The sequence below is a fragment of the Urocitellus parryii genome, chromosome 4 (assembly GCF_045843805.1).
Source record: "Urocitellus parryii isolate mUroPar1 chromosome 4, mUroPar1.hap1, whole genome shotgun sequence".
NCBI classification, from domain to species: domain Eukaryota; kingdom Metazoa; phylum Chordata; class Mammalia; order Rodentia; family Sciuridae; genus Urocitellus; species Urocitellus parryii.
Window position 1 is genome coordinate 105392185 of NC_135534.1, and position 18090 is coordinate 105410274.

Sequence of the window (18090 nt, forward strand, 5' to 3'; positions counted from 1 at the left end):
CTCTCATGAAGAAAAGAGGTCAGGATCATACCCGCAACCTAGCATCCAAAGGGGTTCTCAGGGCAAGCCAAGTCTCTGAGTGGAAATTCAGTTCTCTCTCCCTCTCCCTCCTTACCACCTCCTCTGTACTCCTTAACAGAAAAACAAGAGGCATCTATCTGGACCTGCAACCCTGAGAAAGCCCCTGCTGCCCACACTTGAAGCAGAGGGTGGAGGCGCTGGGTTCTTGCCTTTGTGCAGGGGCCCTAGGTGCTGGGCGGAGCCAAATCAGTTGCTGCTCAGGCTGGCTGGCTGCTAAGGCTTGCTCCACACTTCTGCCAAGAAGAGTAGAAACTGACATGGAGCAGGGGAAGGGTCTGACTCGCTTCATCCTGGCTACCATTCTTCTTCAAGGTAAGAGCTGCTAGGGGGTCTGGCAACCTGGGGAAGGGCTCACTGGTAGAGGCCATCACCAGAAAGACAGGGCTGCTGGAATCCTAACCTTGAACCTACCTCAGCAGTCATCTTTATTCTTTGAATAAAGAAGGAAAGGCAAAATGAAACTTCTTACTGTTCTCAACTAGAGAGAAGTAATGTCTCAAAGGGGTTCTTATCTCTGAGAAATCAAAATAGAGGGCTTAACTGAGAAGACCCTGCTGCCGCCATCTTAGGCTTGAATGTAGCCCAAAAGGGCACAGGCAAGAAAACTGAAAGGGAAAGGTACGTGTTCTCTGATTCAGAGATGGGCTTAGCAGTAGACCTGTGAAGCATTCACTCACTCACTCACTTGGTCAGTTGGCCAACTGGTCCACAAGAATGGGTAAGATCCAAATGGGCAGATAGTGCAGAAGGATAAAAAGATAAATAAAAAGTTTCTGCTCTAAAGAGCTTATGGTGTAATTAGAGAGTTAAATTTCAATGTTGCCATACTGAGCATAAGGTGCAATCAGGGTTGCCTTAATGAATGTCCAGTTTAAAATATCCAATGGTCATCTGGAGTCTGAACACATGGAGGGAAGCCAAAACCACTACAGTTATTGATATTGCACAAGTACCATGTGATATGTCAGGATGGAACTGTAAGACACCAACTCTTATGGGATAATTAGACGGGAGAAAAAAAAAAACTCAAGAAAGCAATGAAAGAATGGTCAAGGACCTGAAATAATCAGAAGAGTACAAAGCATGGAATAGACAGCTTCCAGAGGAGAGAATTACCAAGAGTATGAAATGTTAGCGAGAGTCCAACCACATAAGAACATATTTAAAATTTAGGTTTGTGGGATCTGGCAAAATAAAATTCATGAGTAATTACATAAGAACAGTTTTGGTGGAATAGTGTGAGTGAAAACCTAATGGACGAAGGCAGGTGATAAAGGGCAGTGAGTATAGGCTACTCTTGAAAGAAACCGAATGAAAGGCAGGAGAGATGGAGCAGGAGGCAGAGGTAAAAGTACAGTCTAAGAAGAAATATTTTTGAGGGTAAGAGAAACTTGAGCACATTTGTTGATGTCGGAAGTACAGAGCTAGGAAGGGAGTCAAGGGCACAGAGGGTAAGGCAATGTTACCTGCTGGGACTAGCAGAAAGGAAATACAGATGGCTTGGCCATTGGGAGACTTGTAAAGAGAAAGAAGCTGGAGAAAAGGCTAACAGGACCTGTGTTCTCAAAAAAACTAAGTGGAAGGCAATATCACCCGCTGAAACTGAGCTGATGATAGCCAAGTGGGAAACTTAAGAAGACAGGGAGAGTGTGGGATTATTTCTGAGAGAAAAGGGATAAAGAGGTAACACAGGTTACAGGGCAGCCCTGGAGCTGGAGGGAGCTAGCTGCATATAGTGAAAAGAGCTTTGGATCAAGCAATAGAAATGTGAGCTCTGGGTCCAGCTCAGACACCAATGAGCTGTGTGTGTACTCTGGAACAAGGCCTCCAACCCTCTGGGCTCAGTTCTCTTAACAATCAATCCAGAAATTTTGCTATGGGAGCTCTCAAGTTCTGAAAGGAAGCAACACTCAGATGTAACAAACATCAGCAATAGTTCCATTTCCTTCCTTTGGAATCTGAGTTTGAAGCAAGGGACTCTTTGGTGATCAATTCTTAGGGAGAAGAGCTGCTGAGAAATCTGTTTAACTGTTATGCCTTTCTTCTGCATTTACTCCTTTAAATGCATTCAGGCATTTGTCCAACAATACGAAGCTCCTACTATGTGTAGGCATTGTGTTGGAGACTATTCATAAGCAGTTCAGCCCTGCACAAAATTCTAAGACAGTTGACTCCTTCCAGCAATTTCTATCATACTTTGACTCCTGACCAGCTCTCTTCATCATACATTCTAACTCCAGCCACACTGCTTCTCTTGTCCTTTACCAAATCTATATCTTCACTCACCTGTTTTTTTTCTATCCAAAATGTCTTTCTCTGTCTAATGAATTCTTACAGTTTCATTCTTCAGGGTTCAGCCAAATTTCTCACAACAGCTTCTATTTCTTTTCAAATGCATTCATATTAGTACTAAAAGATAAGTTACGAGTTCCATTACATTAATTACATATGCTTATTTTTTCCACTTCATCTTAAATTCTTTAGAAGAGCAACTGGTTCTTGACATCACCACCCTTTTACTTCACAATACTTAATCATGTTAGGTCATCATAATGCTCGGTAAATGTTTGAATTAAATCAAATTGAATTAATTCCAGAGCTATTTCTCTGTACTACTCTACCATGCAACCTGTTATGGAGAGAGATTTGAGGGCTAATTGAATAGCTCAATTTCCTGGGACTCATTTTTCAGGGTTTCTATAATAAACTCACTTTTTAGGGTTTCTATAAGAAAAAGATTGCCAAGATTTTAGAAATAAGTCAACTTCAAAGGCTTTGGCCACACTTACCCTTTGATAGGGTTTTAGTTGCTAACAGAATAGAACATTCTGGGCTGTATAGTCAATACCTTTACATATACTGCAATACAATTTGGATGCTAACCCCCCAGAGTTAATGGCAGATCTCACAAGAGCACAGCCGCCAACAAAATTGCCCTTACTGCAAAGGTATTCCCACAAATGCAGGAGTCCCCAGACCTCACTAACTGACAAACTAGCTGTATATCCAGAGAGTTCCCATGACTCCTCATGTTTGAACATGTACTAGAATGACTCACAGAACTCAGGAAAGTATTTTACTTACTGTTACAGCAAAAAAAAAAAAAAAAAAAAAATATATATATATATATATATATATATATATATATATATATATTTGAAAGAAACAGAGAGGGCAAGGCCTTGGGGAGTTCTGAACACAAAGTGTCTATGGCCTCTCCCTGGGGAATCAGAACCCATCACCTTCCCAGCAACCATGAAGCTCCATTACATTATTATGGAGGTGCCACCACAGTGTTACAGTTGATTGAATCATTGGCCAGTTAACTGAATTCCATCTCAGCCACTCCCCTCCCAGGATTGGCAGCAGTGACTTCAAAGCCCCATATGGTTGGTCTTGACCAGGCCCATCCTGAGTCATTGCCTTAGCATGAGCTCAAGTACAGCCCAAGTGGGTACCAAGAATAGCAGATGCACTGCATCACTCATGAATTCCAAGGGCTAGAAACTCCCATCCAGGAAGCTGGGACAAAAACCAAACAAATTCTTCATTATAATGTTGACTTCAATTCAGTAATTTAGGCTACATCCAGGAATGTGGGAACAGATTCTGTCATTCCCATGGGTTAGAATCCCTCTTGATCTTGACCTCAAATGACCATGAGAATACTTCAGGGCGTCACAATAACTCCATGCCCACCTGATCCTCTCTCTGTTGTCTACAGGTGCTGTGGCCCAGTCAAAGAAAGGTAGGAAAAAAAGACTTCTTTCTGTCCCTAATCTCTGAGGAAATTCATAGAAATGTGACTTGCTACAGAAGTAGTGCACACCTCTAAACTCAACTCCTTGGAGTATTACAAGTTCCAGACCAGCTTCAGCAACTTAGCAAGACCCTTAGCAATTAGTGAGACCCTGTCTCAAAATAAAAAATAAAAAGGGATGTGGCTCAGTGGTAAAGCACACCTGGATTTAATGCCCAATACTGAAAATAAAAAGTCCCTCAGAAGGAAACAGTTTTAGAAAGGATGAGGTGAAGGGTGATAGATAGCTGCTATCTCCATTATCAACAAAATCAGCCCTGCTGCAACCTGTTCTGGGCAGCTTTCCTATAGATAAGCAATGTCTGGTCCTTGCAGGAGAAAGAGGAACCTGGTAAATAGACAGGTCACATGTAACTGTGACCTGTGAGCCATTAGCATTGGCAACACCTAGGAGTATGTTTATAATGCAGAATCTCTCCTCACTAGGACTACACATTGAAGTTTGAGGCACAACTTTATTACTACACTAAAGGTCTTCTCCTGGTACCCTGAGGTAGAGGGAATTTCAGAGGCAAGACCCTTAACAGAATATCGGGCTTTTCCTTTTCAGAAGAACATCTGATAAAAGTGAATGACGATCGAGAAGATGGTTCAGTACTTCTGACTTGTAACTTGACCGACAAATACATACAATGGTTTAAAGATTCTCCAAATACACTTGTCCAAAATACAAGTGAAAAAACATTCAATATAGGAAGTAATGCCAAAGACCCTCAAGGGATATATTGGTGTGGAGGATCAGAGTCCATTTCAAGGCCATTCCAAGTTTATTATAGAAGTATGTAATCCCCTTTGGTTTGTTTGTTGTGAAATTAAGTGGTGCTTACTCTTCTGGTGAGATTACTGTCTAGGATGAAGGTAGAAATAGATACTGAACAGTGACTACAGTAATAGCCATTTCTCTTCATCTCAGTTTGCTTCTTTTTTTTTTTTTTTTTTTTTTTTTTTTTTTTTGCTGGGAGGTAGGTACTGGGGATTGAACTCAGGGGCACTCCACCACTGAGCCACATCCCCAGCCCTATTTTGTATTTCATTTAGAGACAGGGTCTCTCTGAGTTACTTTTAGCACCTCGCTTTTTGAGGGGCTGGCTTTGAACTTGCAATCCTGCTGTCTCAGCCTCCCAAGCCACTGGGATTACAGGCGCTGCTTTTTTAATAAGACAGTTTTCTCATCTTTTTGAAAAAGCATAATTAGTCCTGTAAACGCTGGCTTACTTTTGGTTGGGCCCCATGAATTGGAGAAGTTTAGCAACACTGGTAAACTGAGTTGGGTGGAGGAGTGGGAATGTAAGGAAGATTACAAGGTGAGCAGCAGTGAAGAGAGGGATACAGGGGTGGGGAGAACAGGACCTGGGTTTTCTTCTATTCCACATAGTTCCTGGGCTTCCCTAGGACTTCTCAGTGAGGAACATTGAGAAGCACTGAGTTCTTGGTCCAAGGATCTTCCCTAACCATACCTCTAACAGAGGGAGAAGCCTGCAGCCCCAGACAGAAGTGTTGTTGCTGGTAGGCAGGAGAAAAAGATCCAGGAAGAACAACACTCACACCCTATGGGAGGCTCATGCCTCACTGTGCCTGGTTTCCCCCAGTGTGTCAGAACTGCATTGAGCTAAATGCAGCCACCGTATCTGGCTTCATCTTCGCTGAAATCATCAGCATTTTCTTCCTTGCTGTTGGAGTCTACTTTATTGCTGGACAGGACGGAGTTCGCCAGTCAAGAGGTAAAAGAGGGCTGAGGGTATGGCCTAGTGGTAGAGCACCTGGCTAGCATGCATAAGTCCCTGGATTAGATCCCCTGCGCCACAAAAACAAAATGAGGAGGTAAAAAAATGTTCTTACCTGAGATGTGGAACCACCCGAGAACTTACCTTTCCTTCCTACCAAAATAGACCCAATAACAGAGACCATGCTGGCACATGTTGCTAATGTGCAGACTTGGGTAAGGCAGGAAAGAGACATTTGGTGTTACCCCAGTATATTTACCTGTCCCAAGACCCAACCTCCTCTGATTTGTTCTCTGTGTTTTTTGAAAACTCTTTACTGAAGTAAAACTTACATATAGAAAAGTGAATCACAAGCTTACAGCTGAAAACATTCAACAAAACATCCATGCATCCAGCACCCAGTTTAAGAAAGAAAGTATTGGCCTGGGGTTGTGGCTCAGTGGTAGAGTGCTTGCCTAGCATGTGTGAGACACTGGGTTTGATTCTCAGTACCATATACCAATAAATGAGTAAAATAAAGGTCCATCAACAACTAAAATTTTAAAAAAATATATAAAGAAAGAAAGAAAATATCACCAACATCATAGAAGCTCCTCTTAGGATCATTTTCAACCACTACCCATCCCACTACCCCACTACTATCCTGACTTCTAACAACAGAGATCAATGTATCCTATTTCATTGTGGTTGTTCTTTAGGCAAATGAACTCATGCAATAAGAATTCTTGTGCATGGCTTCTCTCACTCAAAAATACACTTATGAGATTTATCCATGTTCTTGTATATTGTTGATTCTTATACTATTTAGTATTCCATTGAGTGAATATGGTCTTTTTTTTTTTTTTTTTTTTTTTTTTTGTTCAGGGGCACTTAACCATGGAGCCACATCCCAGCCCTTTTTTATATTTAGAGACAGAGTCTCCCTGAGTTACTAAGGGCCTTGCTAAGTTGCTGAGGCTGACTTTGAACTCATGATCTTCCTGCCTGTCTCCTAAGCCACTGGGATTTTAGCCATGCACTGCCATGCCCAAATGGACCATATTTTTAATACTAAACACAAATATGCCTTTTGTTTTTATCCTTCCAAGAAATAAAAAAAATAATATGAGATTGAAAATTTTATCAAAATACCAATGTCAATTTATCATTCTTATGTATGTATATTTTATTTTTTGTGCAGCTTCAGACAAGCAGACTCTGTTACCCAATGACCAGCTTTACCAGGTAAGGGATAAGGAATGAAAGACACAATGCCATCATTAGTTGGGAGGAAATTTGGGGAGAGAAGCAAATCATTTAGAAACTACTATACAGAGAATGAACCACTTACAGCATAGCAAATAATAAGATGATTGTCCTTTTGAGCAGAATGGGAAAAATAAAGAGAAGGACTGAAAGAGACTGAGGAAAAGTTGAAGAATATACTGAGAGGGACACATAAAGAAGCTATACACAGAGCCTCCCTCTCCTCATCTTCTTTTGGCCCCTAGGAACATAAAGCACCCACTCCATATCCTTGCACATAAAAAGCATTCAGTTAACCAGGCATGGTGACACCCACCTGTAATCCCAGAGACTTGGGAGGCTGAGGATCCCAGTTTGAGGCCAGCCTCAGCAATTTAGCAAAACTGTATTTCAAAATAAAAAAACAAAAAGGGATGGGATGTAGCTCAGAGATAGAGCACCACTGGATTCAAACCAGAAAAAAGGAAAGGAAGGAAGGAAGGGAAAGAAAGAAAGAAAGAAAGGAAGAAAACAGACAAGCCAGGCACAATGGCACACACCTGTAATCCCAGCAGCTCAGGAGACTGAGGCAAAAGGATTTCAAGTTCAAAGCCAGCCTCCGCAACTTAGAAAGACATGAAGCAACTCAAAGGCTGTCTTTAAAAAAAATTTAAATTAAAAATGCTGGAGAAAAAAAAATTAAAAAAATAAAAATGCTGGAGATGTGGCTCAGTGGTTGAGCACCCCTGGATTAAATCCCCGATACCAAAAGAAGAGGAGGAGGAGGAGGAGGAGAGAAGAGGAAGGAAAAATAATTCAATCAATATGCACCATATTAATTAAGAGTGGGTAGGAAAGATAGGTTTACTACTTTGCTGTCCTCTTCAGCCTCTCAAGGATCGGGAAGATGACCAGTACAGCCGTCTTCAAGGAAACCACCAAAGGAAGAAGTGACCTCAGGACTCAAGAGTAGGTGGTTCTTCAACACCAGTTCAGAGTAAGTGCCTTTACATCTCCTCTCCCCCAACTGCAGCCAAGTATAACTCTCTTCCCCAAGCAGCTACAAAGATGTGTGTGTGTGTGTGTGTGTGTGTGTGTGTGTGTGTGTGTGAGAGAGAGAGAGAGAGAGAGAGAGAGAGAGAGAGAGAGAGAGAGAGAGAGAGATGCATGAGAAGCAGTTGACTGTGGAGTCCCTTATCTACAAATACTGGGATCAGTACTGGTTACCTTGACCTAAGAAAATATGAATGCTGTGTGTAGCTAAATCCTCTTAGAGCAGGGCCTCAAGCCACAGAGATGCTAAATATTAACCTTATTAGTGTCTCTCCACATCCTATTAGCATTTTGGGCTAGTTGATTCTTTGGGTTGTCCTGTGCAGATGCCAGTAGTAGCCCCATTATTATTTGGGGCTTACTGAAAGCGTTATTTGATTTCCCAACTAATTGCAATTTTTCTTTTTTTTTAATCCAGGTGTTCTCCCTTCTACTGAGTTCTCAGAATCAAAGCAATACATTTTGGAGAGCTCTCAGCAGAGAGATTTTGAGCCCTAATTCTAAACTCCAGGATTGTAGAGATGACAAACCAAGAGGAGGGGCCACCAGAGCAAATTTGGGTTTTTCTCAAAATAAAAGTCAAGGCTGGAGATATGGTTCAATAATGAGCACTTGTTTATCTGTCTAGCATGTATGAACTCTGTGAGGCCCTGGGTTCAAACCGGGTGGGGGGGGGGGGTAGGGGGGTAAAAATAAGTACAATGTGGTGTTTCAAGAGTGCCACCTATTGGTAAAAATGTAAATTGAAAGTAAAAAATAACCCCTCTATTAGAACAGATTTTTTTTTTTAAAGTTTTAATTTTTACTGTTTTTGTATAGGTCATAGTTCATGTGGCTCAAACATGCAGTGTTCACTTGCATTCCTATCTACCAGTTGCCTTCTCCATAGGTAAACCAGTTTCTTATATAGCTTCCCAAAGGGGTGTGTGTGTGTGTGTGTGTGTGTGTGTGTGTGTGTATCTTCTGGGCATTAAAGAGAAAATTCTCAAATACACATTTTTCCCTTCCCCTATTTTTCACATAGATGATACCATACTAGATATATTTCACTTCCCCTAATAAAACCTGAAGATTATATATTCCAAATAAAAATAACTATAAAATGCAGACACATTGTATAGATTGATTTTAGTCATTTATTGATGGACATTTAAGTTGGTTCTAATCTTTCTCTTAAAACAGTGCTACAATGGCTAACATATTACTGTCATTTTAAAATAATTGCATTGAATTGAAATTTGTGTGCCACAAAATTCACCTATTTTTAAGTGATTCACCTGTTCTCAGAATTTTTAGCAAATTTACCCTTCACCATTACCATAATTCAGTCTTAGAACATTTCCTTATAACATCATTCTCTTAAGATGTGCTGTTTTGCCATCTCTCTGTTCTCACCCTCAGCCCCAGGTAACCACAAATCTTTTCTGATTTTTGTTTTGTTTTGTCTTGTTTTTTGTTTGTTTGTTACCAGGTACTGAACCCAGGGGCGCTTAACCACTGAACACCCCAAGCCATTTTTGTTTATTATTTTGAGACAAGATCTCAATAAGTTGCTTAGGCCTCACTTAAATTGCTGAGGCTGGCCTCAAACTTGCCATCCTCTTTTCTCAGCCTCCTGAGTTGCTGAGATTGCAATGTGCACCACCACACCCAGCTTTTCTGTCTCTTAGGCTTGCCTTTTCTGAACATTTCATATAAATGGAATCAGACAGCATGAATCTTTATATCCTTTAGTATTTTTTCAGGGTTCATCCATGTTGTAACATGTTTCAGAATTTTGTTTCATTGTTGCTGAAATTCATTTTATGGATACTCCACATTTTGTTTATCCATTCACCAATAAATGGACATTTGGGTTGTTTCCATTTTTGCCTACTATAAATAATGCTAATATGAACATTCTCAAGCAATTCTTTGTGTAAATATGTTTTCAATTTTCTGGATTAGATAACTAGAAGTGAAGAATTTCTAGATTACATGTCAAATTCACGATTAACATTTTAAGAAACTGCCAATTTTTTTCCCAAACTGGCCAAACTATCTTACATTCCCATCAACAATGTATGAGGGCCACGTTTTTCTGTATCCTCACCAATATTTATCACTGTCCATTTTTTAAAAATATTTTTAATTGTCAATGGATCTTTATTTATTTATATGTGGTACTCAGAATTGAACCCTCTGCCTCACACATGCTAGGCAAGTGCTCTACCACTGAGCCATGACCCCAGCCCATATCACTGTGCATTTTAAAATAGTTATTTTAGTGGATATAAAATAATAACATAGCCTTTGGGGGTAGGTACCAGGGATTGAACTCAGGGGTAGTAAACCACTGAGCCACATCCCCAGCCGTGTTTTGTATTTTATTTAGAGACAGGTCTCCCTGAGTTGCTTAGCAGCTCACTTTTGCTGAGGCTGGCTTTGAACTTGCCATCCTCCTGCCTCAGCCTCCTGAGCCGCTGGAATTACAGGCATGCACCACCACACTCAGCAATAACATAGTCTTAATATGCATTTCCTTAATGGCTAATGAACATCTATTCATGAATTTATTAGCTGTTCATATGTCTTTAGTGAAATGTCTGTTCAGATCTTTTGCCCATTTTTAATTGGTTTGTTTATCTTCTTACCATTCAGTTGAAAAAGTTCTTTACATATTTTTAATACAAATTCTTTATCAAATACATAATTTGGAAATATTTTCTGCAGTTTTTTCCACTTTTTTTTTTTTTTTTTTTGGTACTGGAAATTGAACCCAGGGACTCTACCACTGAGCTACATCCCCAGCACTTTTTAAAAATTTTTGAGATGGGAGTCTGTCAAAATTGCCCAGGAAATTTTACAATCTTCCTTTTCAGTCTTCCAAGTATCTGGGACTACAGGAGTGTACCACCAAATCCAGTACTTTTCACTTACCTCCATGGTATCAAATTCAAGGCCTCACACTTATTGGTACAAGCCAACACTCTGAATTATACCCCTCAGCCTTCCCCATCCCCCTTTTTAAAGGGTCTAAATTTCGTAGACCGACCTTGAACTTGCAATCTTCCTGCTTCAAAGACCCAAGAAACTGAGATTACTGGCGTGTGTCACTGCACCTAGCTATGTTGCATTTCCACGCTCCCTGACCCCAGGTACTGAGGATTGAATCCAGGACCTTGTGCCAGCTGGGCAAGCACTCTACCACTGAGCTAGACCCCAGCTCTAATGATTATATTTGTGATGTCATCTCTAAGAAATTTTTGCCAAATCCATGATCACTAAGATTTTTCTCCTGCCTTATTTTTATAATTTTTAGTGTTTTATTGTTTTAGCTCTAATGATAAATGTCATTTTGAACAAGCTTAAAGATTATTTATAACAAGAACAAATAAATGAAATTGTTGAACCATCATGCATTTGCATTGTAGTTTTATTAAATGTTGACAAAGTGTACCTCATAGAGGTTATACTAATATACACTATCAATAACAATAAACAAAAGTGCTTGTTACTTCACACATCATATATTGTTAAAATATTTGAACTGTGCCAGACAGGGTCTCGCTGAGTTACTGAGGACCTCACTAGATTGCTGAAGCTTTGAACTCATGATCCCCCTTCCTCAACCTCCTGAGCTGCTGGGATTACATGCGTGTGCTACCACGACCAGCAATCCCCAGCTCTTTTTTATTTTTAATTTTGATGCAGTCTCACAAAATTGACGAGGCTAGCCTAGAACTTGCAATCCTAGTAGCTAGATTACAGGCATGTCCCATAGCACCCACTTTTAAGCCAGATAGATGGCTGCCTAGATATTCCAGAAATATTTATTGAATAATCTATCTTGCACCCATTAATTTATTTTATTTTGCAGTGTTGGTGATTGAACCCAAAGTCTTGTGTACATTAGACAAGGGCTCTACTACTGCAACATCCCCAGTTAAATACTATGTTACAACTCCACTCTCAAAGGATTATAAGTTTCAGGAAGGAAAAAAAAAACCTGGGTTTTTTATTTCACTATGTTATCTCAAGGAACCAGAACAGTGTAGGCATTCTAAAGACTGCATAATGCTTTTTGTGTGTATGTGGTTAAAATATGCATAATATAAAACTTATCATTTTAACAAGTCTTAAGTGTACTATTCAATGACATTAAATACCTTCACCAGCTATCACCAATATACGTTTCCAGAACTTTTTCATCATCCTGAACAAAAATCCTGTATTCATTAGAAAACAATTACCCACTCCTTTCTCCACCATCCCTTGGTAATCTTTATTCTACTAACTCTATGACTTTGTCTATTATGGGTACTACATGTAAGTTGAATCATATAGAATTGTCATATATGGCTAATTTCACATAGCATGATGTTTTCAAAGTCCATCCATGTGGTGGCATGCATTTATTCCTTTTAAAGGTCAAATGATAGTCTGCAGTATTTATATATTTTGTCCATCATTTATTTGTAGGTAGACATTCAGGGTTTTTTTTTTTTTTCTCTTTTGGTTATTATGAATAATGCTAGTATGAACACGGGTGTCCAAGTGCCAGTTAAGTCCCTGCTTTCAATTCTTTTGAGCATAGGTTTTGAAGTGGAATTGCTGGGTCATATGATAATACTATGTTTAACTTTTTGAGAAACCATCAAACTGTTTTCCAAGTGGTGCATTTTTTTTCCATCCCCATCGGAATTGCATAAGCTTCCAACTTAACATCTTCACCAACATCTGTCTTCTATTTTTTTGATAAAACCCATCAATAGTAGTAGTGAAGCAGCAGTATCTTATTACAGTTTTGATCATCATTTCCCCAATGACTACTGATGTTGAGTATCTTCTTTGTAGCAATATCTAATCAAGTGTTTCAACCATCTGTGAATTAGATTGTTTGGTATTTTGTCAATGTATTGTAGGAGTTCTTTATATATTCTTGATATTAATCCTTTATCACATATATGGCTTACAAAATTTTTCTCATTCTATGAATTGTCTTTTTTTGCACAGTGCTTCTATTTTTAAAACTATGCAGCTCCCATTACTCTTGCATATTTCAAAACGAACCTGTGGATTGTATGCTGTTGGCACTGTAAAATCCAATTTTTTAAAAAATCGCACATTATCTGGCACCTACACATGCTCAAATCTTAGTTGTTATTGCTGTCATTTTTACTGCTTCACAAATAATAATCTACGAAAAGTTACAGAAGCTGCTTCGGAAAGGTATGGTACCAGTGGGAAAATCCCTACAGAGTTTACGACCAGAACCAGAGATCACAAAGTTATATCTGCGCTAGATGCTACGATTTCCAAAGACCACCCTCATATACCACTAACTTCCAAACCACTTCGCCCAACAGACCCCACCTCCAATCCCAACACGATCCCAGGGCCATTTTCCGCCACTTCCGCCCCGCCACAGCAGGCTTCGAACAAGCTAGCGCGTGCGCAGTGCGGGTGTTTGCGTGCCATTTGTCTGAAAGGGCGGACGCATCCCGCTTCCGGCGCGGAGGTGAGAGTACACACGCCCAGGCGCTTAGTGATGATGTCAGCTCCGGTTGCCATGCTGAGTCGGAAGTGGGAACCCTTTGGCCCCTGAGACTGTCGTGTCGTCGCTGCTGGCCCTTCAGGCTCTGGTAAGAGAGAAATTAGCTTGAGGGTAGGGGACCGTTGAGTCTTCAGTGGCAGCTTTTCTCCCAGTCGAATGCCAGCACAGGCCTCTTCCAAATTCCTTCTCCTGTGCATTTCTAACCAGAGACCCTCTCCCCTTCGTGAACTTTGACCCCGAATCGGAAACCCTTACATTGCTCCAACTTCTAATTTCTCAGCACATTTCTGTCCCCCTTTGCAACACCGCTCCTGGAAAAGGCCAGAATATTGTCCTTGTATATCTTTTGATTTCCTTTCTCTAAAACATGCTCCCTGAGGGTGGGTCTCCCTCCTCCCAGTGAATCCCTTATGGAATACGGAGGGATAAAATATAGAATAAACAATAGATAGCCATATGCCAAGAGGGTTAAATTAAGCACCAGACATAGTGATCAAACCAGTTGAGTACTTATGGCAAGATATTGACAGTTCTTAAGGCAAGTGATGGGCTCCTGGCACTCTGCTTCATGTTTTCTTGGGTTCAGAGGACAGTCCTAAAATTGATCACAGCTCAGGAGCTAATGTTTAATGGGTATTCCCTTTGGGATCAGTTTTTTACGTCCAAAGCAGAAATGTCTTTAGCTTCACCATCATTAACTGTTTGGGTACCACAGTTCTTACTTGATAAGGTCTTTCTAGCTTGCATACAGATGTGTTGAAAGGATTTGTTGCTACATTAGCATCACCTGAAAGTATTATTGGGTAGAATATGTTACACTGGTAGCATTTTTTATACCTATTTTTATTTGATGTATTGTTTATTCTTTGTAAGAACCGAGACTTTACAGGATTGACTTAAAAAGAGTGTGATTTGTTTGTTTATGTATGTATGTGTGTATTTTGTGGTGTTGAGGATTGAACCCAGGTCTCACACTTGCTAGGCAAACACTGTACCTCTGAGTTACACCTACGCTCACAAGCCTTGATTTTAACAATTCAAGTTTTACAAAGTGTTTCAAATATTTCTGTTTAAAAATAGTGTCAACTCGGGTTTTAAAACATTTTGGTGCTCACAAGAGCTGACAGTGGCCATTAAAGGATTATTAGCACTACTTATAAACAAACTTGATTCTGGGGAGGGTGAAAGAATTCTGTAGAACCAGAGGTAGATATATATATATAGATGTAGACCCTTTCAGTGGGTATACATTGTAAAATTTGTTTTCAAGGAGGACTTATTCAGAAATATTCAAAATCAAATTCAAAAGCTTCTGAAGATTATTAGTTGTACCATGCCAAAGACTGACAACAGGGTAGTGTTGTATCTCTGTATGGAAATTGAAAATAAGAGGATTAAAATAGGGCATTATTGAATACTAAAACAAAATATCAAGGTTCCATTTTAAAAGACCTTTCTTTTGGAGTGGGTGATATCTAGGTACTCTTATTTACTTTGTAAGTTCATTGAATAAATCTAAGCCAGTATCTCCACAAAGGTTCTCCTCAAGCGATCAGTCCTCCTTTTTCCTGTAAGCAGTTAATGCAGTTTAGCCTTTTTTCTATGAAGAGTTTGCATAGATATTAAGTACATATGAAAAAGATGAGCTTATCCAGGTGCCGTGGCACACACTTGTAATCCCACCAACTTAGGATGCTGAGAGAGGAGGAGTGCAAGTTCAAGGCCAGCCTCAGCAACTTAATGAGGCCCTAAGCAATTTAGTGAGATCCTGTTGCCAAATAAAAATAACAAGAGCTGGGGGATGTAACTCAGTGGTGAAGTGCCTCTGGGTTAAATCCCCAGCTACCACCACCCCACCACCACCAAAAGAAAGAAAGAGGAAGGGAGGAAGTAAGTTGCACAGAGAGGTAGGCATAAACCTTTTTTGTTTTCAACAGACATTTGAGATAACAGATATATTTTCATTCTTAATTCTACACATCTTTAGAAACAAAAGAGCCACAGTGCCTGGTCTGTAACTTGCCTTCCACTGCATTCCCAAGACAAGTAGTAAAGCCATTATCCTTGAAGTAGGATCATGAGTAATGCTATTGATGACAAGGGGTTCAGGAATAATTACATGTCAGATTGAGTCATTCAATAAATATCTACTTAGGGTTTTGTGATTGTGAAGTATAATTCCAACATGAAGAAAAATTAATCATATATGAACCTGTACTCCAAGAGTTTACAGTTTAGTACAGCAGAAAATCTGCTTAGGGATACAATATAGAAAGTTGAAACTCTCAGGAAAAAATATAGATAAAGTTGTAATGGAAAAGTTCTATATAATGGGGCAGAGAAGTGTTGAGAAAGAAGGACATAATGCCATTTATGGTGATAAATGCTCTATTTCTGTGTGTGGTCTTGAGAGCCTGTGCCATATGTTCTATATTCCTGGCTTTCAGATTCCTTTCTGCATGATGGTGCATCTTCTTTGCAATGATCTGGACTCTTCAGCGGGTTTTTTTGTTTTGTTTTGTTTTGTTTTTTCTTTTTTTTTAATGTTCAAACTGGCTTATGCAATTTAGAGGAATTTATTGAATTTTATAACTGAAAAGTGTGGAAAACTTTCTCTTTCCATCTCTCAACTGTTTTTCTCTTTGTTCATTTAGTAAGATTAGCCTTTTTAGATATTGTAAAGATGGCAACTCTAAGTTTTATCTTACAAGTCTAGCAACCAAACAGGAAAGAAAGAGTTCCCTTTTCTATAGGTTCAGTTAAAGGCCTGAAGCTGGTGCTCACTGACACAGGCCTTGATAAGGTGTTATGCCAACTCTTAGATCAGTCACTTTGGCCATATTCTTTAAGAAGACCAGACTCCTATACACATCCTATACACAACCCATTTGGAACCCATGAACTGAGTGGAATGAATATCCAGAGAAAATTTTGAGGGTATCATGTTGAAAAAACGGGACATTGTTTTGGAGACCAAAAAAAAAAACCAGAAGCTTACTTCACTTTTTGCTACTTACTACCTTACCTTGGAATGCACGGTATCTCTGATATTAGCCAACTAACAGTGAGACAATTTATGGTACCTCCACTTAAATTAGAAGTGATAATTAAGCTTATGCAGTGGTTACATAGGGGAAAGCCATCTTGAGGACTATTGTTAATTCCAACACTAAATAGGCATCCTTTTTCATATTTACCTCAAATAAAATATGCATGGTAAATCGGATGTAGTGGTGCACATCTTTAATCCCAGCAACTCAGGAGAATGAAGCAGGAGGATCACAAATTCAAGGCCAGTCCAGGCAACTTAGCAAGTCCTGTCTCAAAGTAAAAAGAACTGGGGATGTAGCTCAGTGGGAGAGGGCCCCTAGGTTTAATCCCCAATAGCACAAAAAATAATTAATTAATTTAAATATACATGGCAAAAAATAAAATACATAGAGAGCAGTAGCTGACATTTCAATTCCTTGAGGCAGTAGGGTCCTACATCATACTGCAAGGAGGCTAGACATTCTGCCTGTTATAACAGCTAATTAACCATTAGCTCTTATGCAGAAAAATAGCAGAAAGATGTGAGGAATTGTTCAGAAATGTTATAAACTCTTTTCCTCTAGTAATTAAGGGTAACTTTATGATTTGCATTAGCTTTTGTTAATATGATTCTATAAGGAGTCTCTCCTCAATAAACTAAGAGTAGATCAAACGTTCTTTTTTTTTTTTTTCCTATACCCCTGCCCACATTCTTTCTAAGGCTCTGTCCTTGTAGCAACATCCTTATAAGCAGAATATTCATGCCCTATGTCTCTTCCCACCCTTTTCAGTGTTGTATTTTTATGGGGAAAAGCCTTTCAGAGAGCTCTGTACATCCCATTGAACCACTGAGTCCACTTGATCTCGAATGAGGATATGTAACCAGAAGAGTACAAATGCAGGCTAAGTCAGCCCCTCTAAACACCTTTGAGGTATCTAACAATTTCATATTCCACAGTACACCTGACAGTTGAAATTTTTATTTCTATGGTATTGTAAAAAATCAGATAAACAGTGAAATGTAGAAATAAAATTAAGCAAAGACTCTTTAGATTTTAATTGAATAAATATCAGTTTTAGGCCCACTAAGAGAGAGCAATTCCTTAATATATATTAAAGACTCATCTAGTTCCAATCCTGATTTGCCATTCCAAATCCCAGAGTTTGTAGCTAAGGAATTCCCAGCTTCAACCTTAAGTCATACAAGTCTGAGCGGGTTCCACCTTGTCCTCCCATGGTGAATGAAAACTTGTCTGCCAGCATAGAGACTTACTAGAAATCCATAGGTCTCATTATTTCTAAGTCTCTACCACTTCAATAATTCTGTTTAACCTATTTTCTTAAAGGTATAGCAGATAGAAACATGTGGACAGATAAATGCATTCCAGCTGAACATTTTTTTAGACTTTGTGGTTTTAGCTGTCCCCAGATCAGACCATCATGTTCAATTGACGGGTTTGTAACCATCTTGCCAGAAACATCTTGAGTTTTGAAATGGGAATTGACAAATCTTGAGCCAATGCCTTTTTAATTGTATTTTTTAAATGGGGGGGTGGCGGTGGGGAGGAAATAGTAAGTTATAGCTGTTATGTTGTCTGCCCTTCTGAGTCTAATACCTGTTC

The 18090-nt window shown here is 39.5% G+C and overlaps 2 protein-coding genes across 2 annotated transcripts in view; both read left to right on the forward strand.

Moving 5' to 3' along the window:
* Positions 1-87: 87 nt before the first annotated feature.
* On the forward strand, positions 88-8485 carry Cd3g (CD3 gamma subunit of T-cell receptor complex). The gene is made up of 7 exons (XM_026396316.2): positions 88-393; positions 3806-3829; positions 4452-4679; positions 5491-5622; positions 6806-6849; positions 7738-7846; positions 8321-8485. Exons 1-6 carry the CDS (start codon positions 339-341, stop codon positions 7801-7803), a joined length of 549 nt encoding a protein of 182 aa, XP_026252101.2. The 5' UTR covers positions 88-338; the 3' UTR covers positions 7804-7846; positions 8321-8485.
* A 4961-nt stretch (positions 8486-13446) lies between these two features.
* Ube4a (ubiquitination factor E4A) overlaps positions 13447-18090 on the forward strand; it is a 33902-nt gene continuing 29258 nt past the window's right edge. The window contains exon 1 of the mRNA XM_026396315.2: positions 13447-13526. The gene's annotated coding sequence lies outside the window, so the exon portion shown is untranslated. The remainder of the gene's footprint in view (positions 13527-18090) is intronic.

Excerpts from the sequence above, each read along its gene's own strand:
- Cd3g (XM_026396316.2), top strand. The coding sequence starts at position 339 with ATGGAGCAGGGGAAGGGTCTGACTCGCTTCATCCTGGCTACCATTCTT. Across the intron at positions 394-3,805 it reads GGCTACCATTCTTCTTCAAG|GTGCTGTGGCCCAGTCAAAG; the intron begins GTAAGAGCTGCT and ends TGTTGTCTACAG. Across the intron at positions 5,623-6,805 it reads CGGAGTTCGCCAGTCAAGAG|CTTCAGACAAGCAGACTCTG; the intron begins GTAAAAGAGGGC and ends TTTTTTGTGCAG.